We start from the raw sequence: 12,794 nt of genomic DNA on the forward strand, positions 1-12,794 counted from the left end.
CTCATTTGTGTCTACAATGAAAAGCCAGTGAATTTTCGATTATTTTGTCAGAAGAAATTAGAAAATTCATCATATATTGATATTGCATTTCAATATAAACGAAGAACTTGCCGAATTCCAGGATCACCGAGCTTTTGCACCGTACAGAAAAGTAATAATGCGAAGAAAAAAAAAAAAAAAAGAAAAAGGGTTGAAGTCTGTCAGCGACATACACGTCAAAGGACCGAATAGTACAAGGAGTGAGAATATGTAACGTTATCGTTATATTATGCCAGCGCACTCTTTACGTTTCCAATTCATGCGGATGCAATTTCATTTTTTGCATCCGTACGTACGTTTGCATATATTTTATGTACAGAGACCTTTCAGGATTCATCAACTTTCGCTATTCATCTTTCTCTCCTCTCTCTCTCTCTCTCTCTCTCTCTCTCTCTCTCTCTTTCTCTCTCTATTTCTTTTTAGCCTCCACCCTGCACGTGTGTATCTCTAGATGTATATTAAATATACATATACATATATTATGGAATTATCATTACTATTTTATCATTACTATTTTCATTTGTTTATCGTCTGTGTTTTATATTATTATTACTAATATAGTGTAAACCCACCCCGCTCAACTGGAGTATAAAATATCCTCAATCGTATCAACAACAGTCAATCATTGTACATAGTAGAAATCGTACGATATACAATATTGTTATTTGTTTCTTTGTTTTTTTCGTCATTTCACGACGTAGTTGTGTGTATGTGTGTGTGTGTACTTTTCTTAATCAAGTTTATTTTCTTCACTTTTAGCATCGTTTCTCTTTCTCGTCCGTTTTATCATTAGATGTATAATCAATTTATATATAATTCACAGCATTTTGTCAGAATCTCTTTTTAAAAGCACCAACCGTGGCGTCTAGGTTATTTTTTCCCCTTCGTTTTCACTCGTCGTTTCACCTCTATTTTTTTTTTTTCCTTTTTTTTTTCTTCTTCCCCTTCTTTCGCAACTTAAATACCTCAATAATTTACCTACACACGAACATATGTATGCATACCTATGCACATAGGTGTATATATATATAATTGTATAAATACGTGTACTTCGCGCATAAATATGTACACACATGCACGCAGCGTAATTAAGTTGCGTATAGTGTAATATTGTGGTATGCGTGGGTGTGCGCGTGCGAACAAAGTTTCATCGAAACGCGCATGCATGTGTGTACAATTTATGCGTGCACGCGTGTATTTTTCTATGATATATACAAATATGTGTACGTATAAGGATAAGCTGAACGTTTTATCTTAAAGCACTGATTAAACGAGGGAGATTTTCATATGATTTTATATCAATTTCATTTCATGTCATTTCATTTTTTTTCGTTTCTTTGTTATACTAGGTTTTTTAACGTGTCCCTTATCCTCTCCCCCTCGAATGAGACACGGATATACACCAACCATCCTAACCAAAATCACAGGACTAACTAGAAATACCGTCGGATTGCCTCGAGGCTAGGTGCACAGTATGCATGTACACGCAACCGGGTCATGTTGTATAATCGCTACATGACGCGCGTATACGCTTCTTTTATATATATATATATATATATATATCTATCCTACATCATTATCATTATTATGCTATTATTATATAGTTGCTTATTTTATGTAGTTTACAATTGTTCCTATAATATGTATATTGTATATAATACATATATATATATATATATATATATATATATATATATATATATATATATATATATATATATATGTATTATGATATACTACCTATATGTAACCGTTATTCTTGCAAATGAAACGCGGAGCGTTGGCGTGAAAAAGGGACCAACAAAAAAAAAGAAAAATGAAAAACGCGGAGAAAAAATTAGAGTAGTAAGGCAGGTTCTGGACACAGATTCTTGCACCGACATTTTACCGATACTTCTAGAACGTTCAAGGGTGGGGATATCCCCAATTCGGCTGACCTTATCGATCATAGGATCGTTCGGTTGTTCAGCCTTATCGACAGAGGGTTAAAATCCGCCAGATTTACGCTCTACTTTACCATATTTTTTATCTTCGATCGATAACGCTGGACAATCGGATTATCCGACGGTCGATAAGGTCACCCAGAGTGGGGATATCCTTATCCTCGAACGTTCTAAAAATGTCGGTAAGACGTCGGTGCAGGAATCTGTATCAAGGATCGGAATTGATATTCTACTGAGTACATACAATAGGCGGGAAGAAGCGATCGAAAAAAAAAGAGTATAATAAATTGAGAAAAAATAATTAAAAAATTTTTTTTGTGTTTCAAATGAACGAACGAATGGTGGGAAAAAATACCGCGTTGGAGATTTTTCAACGCACACGTACCTCTACGCTAATAACAGTAAGATTAATAATATGTAATTGTAATAATAATAGTATATATTAATAATAATAATAATAATAATAGTAATAAAAGTATAATGATAATTATACGTAAAGAGGCGGAGTTAAAAATTTGTCATTATACTCAATGATGGGGAGGCGCCGGTGGATGTGCCGCCGGGGCTTCCTCCTCGGATGGATCAACGGGGCTGGGTGAAAGGAACTTTCGCACATACTTTGGATAATGTGTCTTTTCGTGTGCCTTCAAGATCGTGGATCTCGAAAAGGTTTTGCCGCAAAGGGCGCACCTGAACGGCCGTTCGCCGGTGTGAACGCGGCAATGGTCTTTCATATGATGGCGAAGCTTGAAAGCCTTGCCGCAAAATTCGCACTTGAAAGGTCGGTCGCCGGTGTGGGCGGGGAGGTGGGCGATCAGCGAACCGACGTCGGGGAATGATTTACCACAAAACTTGCAAAGCACTACACCGGACGATGGGTCCGAATGGGCGGCTAGCTCCAGGTCCATCGGCTCAACCGGACCTCCGGGCGCGTAGTGGACAACCTCGGAAGCCAGATGGAGACCCGAATCGAGACCGAGCTGCGCCTGGAGCTGGAGATGCGCCGCCTGCTCCCTGTACTTTAGCGACTCGAGGCTGTGCGATAGGATGTGCCGCGTCAGCTTGCTCTGATGGAGGAACGAGGCACCGCAGTACATGCACGCAAACACCCGTTCATCCAAACCCATCAACTCCTGCAACCAAACAAACAAGAACATCAACTTCTTGCCTCTCTCGGTGTTTTTTTTTTTTTTTTTTTTAAATTTTTTTTTTCAATTTTTTTCATTGCTTGTTTTTTTTTGTTTTTTTTTTTCTCCAAATTTACTTCCTTTCTTTTTCCACGTAAACCGTAACTACAGGCTCTCTCTGTGTCTATAACTTCTCTCTGTCTCACTCTCTACGTCTCTTTCGATCGATCTATGTATCGTCGTGGTATATTATTTGTATTCGAATTTCTACTTTTATTCCTGTCTTTCAGTTATACAAGACGAAATACTTCAAATGTACAACCTGTATACTTTGGTGATTTAATTATCGTGTGTGTATGTGTGTGAGTGTGCGTGTGTGTGAGTGTGTGTGTGTATACGTATACATATACATGTTTATAATATGTAGAAATAATATCGTTTTATAACATATACTGTCCATTACACGTATACTAATAAACTTTGTAAAAATTGTAGGTAAGATTTTTTTACACCGCGACCGTGTCAGGTATGATGCATAAAGGTAAGCTGATTATCCCTTTTTTTTAAATATTATTTCATTTCATTTGATTATATATATATATATATATATTTTTTTTTTTTACGTTTTTGACTACTATTTTCTCTTTCCACGTGTACCGATCAGTATACAAGTAAATATCCGTTATTATAGTCGAGTTATTCGTAACAAACGGAAATTCTCCACGTCGCGTGTATATGTATTGGTATATTGTTCACATAATAATGTATGTTGGGTCGAAGAATTTTTTTTTTTTTTCTTAACACACATATATGTATACGTATACGTATTTACTTGTGTATATACATATATTTGTGCTTTTCTGATTTTCTTCTCTCTCCCTCTCTATCTCTCTTTCACTTTCTTGCTCTGTCTCTCTCTTTCTCTCTCTCTCTCATTCTCTCTCTCTCTTTTTCTCCTTTTCCCTTTCTTTCTTTTCTATTTTCAATTAAACGACAGCACAAGAAGTTGACGCTCATTTTTGTTTGGCGGGCTATTTATACAGTATACTATATATGTATAATATTAAATGTATATATGAGTAAAAAAAAAAAAAAAGCTAGTACGTTCGTCCTCCCAATTTTTCGTTTCTTTTGTTGCTTTTCATTTCTTTTTTTAAATGTTTCATTTCTGTTTTATCAAATTCAGTGATATACAATACGATATGTATATATGTGTATAATATATAAGAAATACCGCAGCGCTAATTGTACGTGGAGCAATGGCATTGCACTCAACCCCAAAACAACGATAAATGAATGTGTGCATATACGACGTATAATACATACATATATGTGCACATATGTGTACGTAATACATAATATAAACGAATTGTGTAGTAAAAAATTTGCATACCCAGTATAACTTTATGCCAAAAAGCATACAGTATGTATATATACTAGGGTGATCCTTACTCAGGGTGTTGATGATTTTTTTTCAGACCTCCCCCCAAATCAACTATAAATAATTCAAAAACAATTTCCTAATTCTTTCAGATTTTTATATCAATTCTAACCCGTGCCTGTAAATGGATGGATATCACCATTTAAAATACACCTGTTTTAGATACATCCTCAGCATATATTTTATTGCAAGAGTGACGATGTTCGAATCAATCTGTAATTGCAAAGATTTAGTGAGTATTAGTACTACTATCTAAGAAAATATTCACATCATCGTACCAACCAATCTCGCCGAGTTGCACACCCTAGAAATTTGACTTTTTCTTTTTATTTATAAGAAATGCAATTGTCTGTATCACCTGGTATGATGATGTGAATTTTTTCTCAGATAGTAGCACTAATGCTCACTAGAACCTCACGTTTATGGATTTTTTCGAACATTATTACTCTTACAGTAAAATATATACTAAGAACGTGTCCGAAACACGTGTATTTTAAATTGGGAAATCCTTCCTCTCACACCGTGCCTGCGATTACAGTTGATATAAAAATCTGAAAAAAATTGTGAATAGTTTTTCAATTATTTATAGTTGATTTGGTGGGGTGATCCGGAATAAATTCGTCAACATTCTAAATGAGGACCACCCTAATATATACATATATATTTATTATGTATTATATATAATATATATATATGCATACATACATATAAATGTACAGCATACGTGTATTATTATGCGATATGTAGCAACATGTAATGCGCATATACAATGTATATATATATATATATATATATATATATATATATATATATATATATATATATATATATATATATATATATATGTATATAAATAGAGATTTATAAATATGTAAATGTAGTAAAAAAACAACCATGGCCAAAAACGAAGGTCAACTTCTTGACAGTGAGCTAGCAAGACGGGCTGGCAGGATATAATATGATGAGAAGGAGGATGTAACGTGTAGTGGAAAGTTATTTGCGTGGAAGTGTGGAAAAGTATGTGAGAAGACGTTATTTTTTTTTTCAATTTTCTATTTTTTTTTTTTTTTTATTGCTTTCTTTTCTTTTTTTTGCATCTTATTTGCTTCTTCTCTAGGAGGGGTAATTTCATTTTTGAGTGATTTTTTTTCTCTCTTCATCTTTTTCTCTCTAAAAGCGTGAGTACACAGAAATTGGGAGCGGCGAGGCGCAGCAGACGTGAGTATATAATTATATTGGAATTAGTAAAAAGTACGATGTATGTAAAGTTGGTATGATAGAGAGATTAATGAATTGTGTGTGTATTGAATAATATAATATATATATAAAACGACGACGACGAAAAATTATTACGGTAATAAACACACATGAAATAGTAGATCCAACCGTACAGCGGAACACATAGATGTATATTACTGTATATTACGTACATATGCACGTGATAAACGGAATTCGTCATGTTAACGGACAATTAATAAGAAAAATTGTCGAATTAATTTTTCGGGATAAATGCACGGTCATCAATTGCAGAACACAGTTGGAAAAATTTAAATATTGATAGTTAACTTTTGTATTTAGTTGAATAATCGAAAAATGACAAGTTTTTGTAATATTTTTAGCTAATCGTGAAAAGATACGAATTATCACCGCTAGATGTCGCTGAGCGCTAGGCGTTCCCGATACAAGAGCAATTTACGAAAAAAGTGTGACGACCTCTGGTGAATCGGGATTTTAAAGTTTCACTCGATATTTTACTTTGAACTGTGTCGTATTTCAAGTGCGGGATCGATGTTTTCAAATATATCTTACGTAAAGAGAATGAATTTACGTATCAAATTTACAGACAAGCAAGACAACTGGCGAGGCAAAAGTATAATGGAACGAGGGATTAATTGATGCAGTTGAAATTAGTCGTTTTGAGTTCAATTGAAATAGTATTTCCTGAATATGAAATAAAAATATGAACAAAAATTGTATAATTATTGTTGAATTATTTCTCGAACGGAAAAAGAGTGTTCGACGATTTTGCAATTGAATTCTTTACAACGAGACAAAGTCAGATCTGAGACTAAAATGAGATGTTTTTTAATAGAGTATCAATTTACTATTCCAAACTAAAAATGATTTCCCTCGTCACGTCTTTCCGATCAAACGTGAAGCCTTAGGACAAATTCGATTCTAGCAATTTCTAACGATGTTCATATTTATTTCATTCGTTTTCTTTAAACGTAACGTTAATTCGATCTCCTCGAAATTATTTACGATTTTGCTTTTTCAATTAAAAATTACTATCTCCCAATATCTTTCCATAAATTGATCAATTAAGCATTGTTTCCATACGCATTAAACTCGACAAGACTTTGATCGCCCCGTTGAAAGTTTCGTTTCTTCATATTTTCGTCTGCATACCTTTTTCGACTTGACCACAAGTTTCACACGCATGCTTAAGATAGTAAAATATATTTTTCCAACAAGTGTACAGCGGTGAAATGGCATTAAGAGAGAAAACCGCAGCGGTTAGCAAAAGCATTCTCGGCAACACATGCATGCAACAGACCCACGTGCAGTAGTTACAGCATAAATAATGAAACACATGATCACATACATAACACAGTATTCCCTGTGATTTTTCAAACTTTCACATGTTCGTCCAGAGCATTATCTTTTTACCGATAAATCGCATTAACAGCAGAACCGATGAAACGTTACGTCCACGTTTGTCAAATTCGCCCGTACCGTAAAACAACGAACAATAATTATCAATGATGATAAATCAATAACGACCGTCGTCATCATAGATCTAAGCGTAACAACGTTTACACAAAAATTACATACGCGACGATACCAAATCCCAACACGGAATTGCTTTTCTATAACACTGGGATATTTTAAAGGTGCTTCTATATAAATTATCTAACAGGTCGCAAGTGACGCGTATTTAATGATACGATAAGGTGAGTATTCGAGTGTTTTTATTTCGATTTGTTTAATTTTTTCGGCGAGGAGATGGGCGGGGGGGGGGGGGGGGGGGGTGGAGGGGGAGGGCCAGAAAAATGTGAAGAAAAAAAAAAAATAAAAGAAAAAAAAAAAAAAAAAAAACGTTACGATCTTGTATCATAATAATCAGCAACCTGATGACCTTGCTTTATCGTGAATCGTTGCAAGATGAGCGTTTCGTGTACGCGCGGAATATTTGTGCATGTACATTACATTAGGTATGTATTTAAACGGCATAATATATGCATATGTATTGATGATGACAATAATAACAATAACAATAATAATGATAATTGTTGTTGCTGTTGTTGTTGTTGTTATTGTTATTGTTATTATTATTATTTAAGAGAGTATAACGAACTATGCAGAGTTAAGAGGAATACGTAATATGTGTATACATGTGTTATAGGCGAACAAGAGCGAGTTGATAATAAACTTGTAAGTTATAATTGAATCAAGACTCACCGGATCTGGTGGGAGTCTGTAGTCAGTCGTCGCCTCGATATTCGATACTCGATCGTCCGTAGATCGCTCCCAATCTACTTCCTTCTTTAGGGACTGGAAAAAGAGAACGGAAATATTGCGGTGATTTATTTATTTATTTTCATTTTTTTTATTTTATTTATTTACCGGAACGAACGGAGGACGAGGATTTTGCGCCAAAAGGGAACGCAAACGACTGTCTTGACGAAGTTCCGATCGAAGAGTGTTCCCGCAACGTACGAGATTGCGGATAAATTTTACGCTTAAACGTAATTTCAAAAAAGCTAATTAACGTAGTGAGGAGTTTTTGATAAAGCAAGATCGCTCGAAATTTTAGGCAAATCAAAAACTACGTATCAAGTATAGCATAAAACGTGAGAACAAATTTTACTATCGGCCTAACTCTTGTTACCACGTTATCAAACCGTTTCAGGTTTCATCACGTTTGTACAACCTGTATACGTGTCGTACATTCATATGCTAATACTGTTATACTATATTATGTAGGACGAAAATATCGGTGTCATCGCTGATAGAGCGTGATCAAAACTTTGATTGATGCTGGCTTTTGATTAAATACATTCGGCGTACTACACAGATTCGGAATACAGATTTCACCGATCTAATATTGTTCAATGAGATATAACTTAATTTTGCATACCAACGGTCGGAATCGGCGATGCGGAGAGCAAGCGATGATTGTTACGTAGAAATCAGTTTGCAGCGAAACAAGTTAAATCTTCTGCATTTTTGAGCTGGGAAATTTGTTCCATTTCAGAGTTGAACGAGTTTTAACAATTCCGAGTCTGAATTGATTTTTACTTGTCTTTTTACTGTAAACTATTCGTTTCGACGTAAAATAATGACGAAATGTTAAATCTTTTTTATTGAAATTACAAATCAGTTTCTCGAAAGACTCTTGATGATCGAACATTTGCAAAGTAAAAAAGTGACAGTGAGTGAAGAAAAAAAAAATAAAAGTGACTTGTTATCCACTCAGGAATAACGTTTCGTAACGTGCCAAACTGTGCGTCGTGTGACGCAGTGTGAATTTTACTAAACTGGCGGACAGGCATGATTTTGTAAAATGGAAGAATTCATCTCGTACATTGTGTGTGTAGATTCTAATTTGACTGATTTTCTCGAACTAGCCGATATCATACGAATACGACTAAGCGCTTTTTCTAGTTTCGATTCATCGAGACGATAAAAAACTGGATAGCATAGTTTTTTTGTTTTTTTTTTAATTTCTATAGTAAAGATTTGTCAGACTTCCGATTTATAACTATTCAAGTGTACTAAACTTTCTTTACATGTTCACTACACGGCCAACCGGATACTTATTTAATCAGAACAAATTGTTTACTCACTAAAACAAAGTTTAACCGATCAAATTTTTGGTTTGTTTGAAACTGTTACGTATTTCAGACAAAAAATAAATCAATTTTTGCCGAATTTAAAATTATTTTTCACTCGAGATCTCTTTTATTCGACTACCAACGATTCTTACAATCTCTTTATACCGATTCAGAAACAATAATATATTGTATTTCAGAATAATTGTGAGGTTAGAGAGATGTGAAAAAATGAAGAGAGGTTTTTTTTTTTTGTTTTTTTTTTTTTTTTGCAATCATCATTCTTCTTCCTATGGAAAATTCCTAATGCGAAACCCTGCCTCCATCGATTCGTCTATTTAAGAACTTTCGAATTGACGGCAAAAAATTTTCTGCCTAAATATCTAACAGTCTTTGGCTTGAAATGGGATTTCAATAGCCATATGCCTAGGTTTTGAGCTGTCTTAAGTACACTTTAAGTACGGACCGTTCTAGTCGTTTGAATCAAGGATCGGTGTTGACCTGACAGCCCGATCAAGCAGCACAAGCTTTTATTGACCACGCGGCACGCTGCTATTTATTTCTCGATAGTAGTTATCACATCTAGGAAGTATCACCTCCAAATTTTACTTGAAAGTATAAAAACTTGACAAAGTAGTGATCGAAAGTGTCGTTTCGGCGCCTTGACCTCTTTACGACAGTTTATTCACATGCCGCCATTTGATTTCTCCTAAACCGACTTTTCTCACGTAATACAAAATGTCGAAAGCACGTCCCGGTAACCTTTCTATCCACATCGGACCGACGGTTGTCTCGATGATCGTGTTTTTAAAACCGATATGGTAAAATCGACGAGGAAGTGTTGGGAGAGATAAAGAAGAAGAAAAAAAAAAAAAAAAGAAACCAAAAGCAACAAGAATCCGATCGACTTACGAGAGGAACTTGTTGTACAGGCGGAAGTCCCGAGGGTCCGGCGAGTGGTTCCGTACTGTGAGGAGACGGAAGCCTGCTTTGCGGCAGTTGGAGGGGTATAATGCCTCCGGCTGTTGCACCGGCGGTGTTATTACTGAGACTCATGTCGCTGGGACCACTGTGAACGGATATGGGACTTAGGGAGCCTCTCGTTTCTTCGAGGCTCGCAGCGTCGTCCGAGTTCCTTCTGGTTCGATGAAGGGCCAGAGGTCCGGGACACGGACTCCCGGGTCCCGTGGGTGACGGTGGACACTCGGTCATATGAACAGCTTCCATTACGTCGCTGAGCTGCTGAGGTTGAGATTGTTCGCATTCCACTTCCGTTTCCCTGTCCCTCTCCCGTTCCCTCTCCCTCTCTCTTTCCCTTTCCCGTTCCCGTTCCCGTTCCCGTTCCCTATCCCGGTCTCTTTCCCTCTCCCGTTCTTTGTCCCTATCGCGTTCCCGGTGCTCTCGATCCCGCTGGTTCTCATTGGCAAGATGTTGTTGTTGCTGTTGTTGCTGTTGTTGCTGTTGCTGTTGTTGCTGTTGTTGCTGCTGCTGCTGCTGCTGATGGTGTTGCTGTTGCTGCTGTTGCTGCTGCTGCTGGTCTAATTCATCCCTCGACGATGCCGCAGCATTGATGTTTGTCATGTCAGCGAGTCCCTTGACTTTGAGACTCTCGGCCGTCTTTAGGAGCGCTGAGAGCTGGCAATACTCAACGTTCACTTCTCCCTTGTACATGAAGTCGACGAGGGTTCGTAGCTCGGAGAAGCGGACGTCCTTGAGGATGACGATGGGGTGGCGATTTGGGTGGTCGAGAAACAAAGCCTGGAAGTAGCTGGAGCAGGCCGAAAGTACAACCTTGTGAGCGCGGATCGAGGGGCCCTCCGTGCACGCCAGCGTCACGTCCACCAGCGACTCGGACTCCAGCAGCTGACTGAACACACCCAGCAAGTTGCTCTGATGATTGTTCCACCTCAGGCAGTAATGCTCACTTCCCATGTCTGAACTGCCCGCAACCCTGCTGAAAATTACAAAAACCATACATCATTTACACAACGTGATCGACGTCAGGGGGATCCTAGATGAACGTCAAACACTCTCCCTTTATCAGCGATTGGCGATTCGAGTCGTTGAAGGGCAGTTGGAAATACTGTTTTCGATTGGAGCGTTCGCTCGACTTCCGAAACTCAAGGATTTAACGATACGTCAAATTACTTCAAACGATGTATAACCAAGTTTACGTTGACAAAATAATACATACATGATTCAAGGATCATCGATGAAGTAGCATCAAGATTCCGAGGCTATTTTAACAAACTTGTACCATTTATTTATGCCAACGAAACCTTCCTCGTGTTTCTTACCTGTGCGAGATCTCATGATACTTGATATTTACCAAAATATAACTCGACTTTTTCGTAAATTTTTCTTCCAAGTTTCTTTTTATTGGGATTGGATGAACCCTTTAAAATACCGTCGAAGACCCAGTGAGAAGGTTCAAAACCCCCGGACTTCGATTTATTTTCAGTATTGAACATTTTGTTCCAATGAATTCGAGCTGAATATTAAAAACTCGATTCTCACTGTTTAGAACTTCAATTCAACATTCAAATATGGTATATTGGTATGTATTGACTGCATTATTTCTAATTGTAAACTGATAATAATATACAGTATTGTAACGGGTCCCTGTTTTAATCCTAGTCTTATTCACGATTATTTTCAGTCAGACTACTTTTTGAAAACATTTGTCGTTTTTAAAATGAAAATAATGTCGTATAAAATTCATCATTATCGGAAATTGTCTCAAGAAGGATAAAAATTCGTAGAAAACGTTACATCAAATATCACTTTCTTTCAAAATCATAATTGATTGACATTTCACATTTCAAATCAAGTCTATGAGTGAACTCATCGATTGCTTACAAAATTTATTATTGCTTTTATTTTCGCAATGAATAGTTTTATCCGCGATTCGCGTCTAAGTATAAATTCTTCGATATGTAAAATAGAGTCGAAACGGCTAACTTCTTTAGTGTCTGAATTGATGAAACACCTTGAACTTTAAAAAATTACTATCCCAAAGCCCGTCCATAACCTTTCGGTTTACTTCCATGAAAGTACCAGCATTAGACAAGCCGCAAAAAATGTGTGTTTGCATAAGATCGTTGCTAAACACACGAAAATAATCAAGATATCAAAACGTGTAGATTTTCACGAAACTATCGATGCATACACACTGCAATTGTCACTGCAGTCATTGAGTAATTGAAAATTGTCTAATTTTCTGCGAAATCCAAGTAGGTACTGTATTGTTTATTAATGCCTTTCACTTGTTACCGGCATTGGTTTTGCACTAAAACTTAGTTTCACTTTGCACAGATTATGATATAATGGCAAGAGAAACAGTAATTGGTATTAACACAACCTCTAAAGAGTCAGGTCAGATTTCAATATGAACACAATTTATTCAATA

At 36.4% G+C, this 12,794-nt stretch overlaps 1 protein-coding gene across 3 annotated transcripts in view; it reads right to left on the reverse strand.

Moving 5' to 3' along the window:
- Nucleotides 1-12,794, reverse strand: part of mamo (zinc finger protein 628-like) — a 74,194-nt gene that overhangs the window by 41,674 nt on the left and 19,726 nt on the right. For 2 of the 3 annotated variants that reach the window (XM_046624663.2, XM_046624662.2), the window contains exons 2-3: nucleotides 10,298-11,339; nucleotides 8,013-8,105 (exon numbers count right to left, since the gene is read on the reverse strand). In XM_046624663.2, the coding sequence (XP_046480619.1) occupies nucleotides 8,013-8,105; nucleotides 10,298-11,317 (1,113 nt within the window). In that variant the 5' untranslated portion in view covers nucleotides 11,318-11,339. Of the gene's footprint in view, nucleotides 1-1,770; nucleotides 3,116-8,012; nucleotides 8,106-10,297; nucleotides 11,340-12,794 lie in introns of those variants that run through there. The other variant, XM_069135843.1, reaches the window with a different exon arrangement.

Source organism: Neodiprion pinetum, chromosome 4, assembly GCF_021155775.2.
Source record: "Neodiprion pinetum isolate iyNeoPine1 chromosome 4, iyNeoPine1.2, whole genome shotgun sequence".
Classification (NCBI taxonomy): domain Eukaryota; kingdom Metazoa; phylum Arthropoda; class Insecta; order Hymenoptera; family Diprionidae; genus Neodiprion; species Neodiprion pinetum.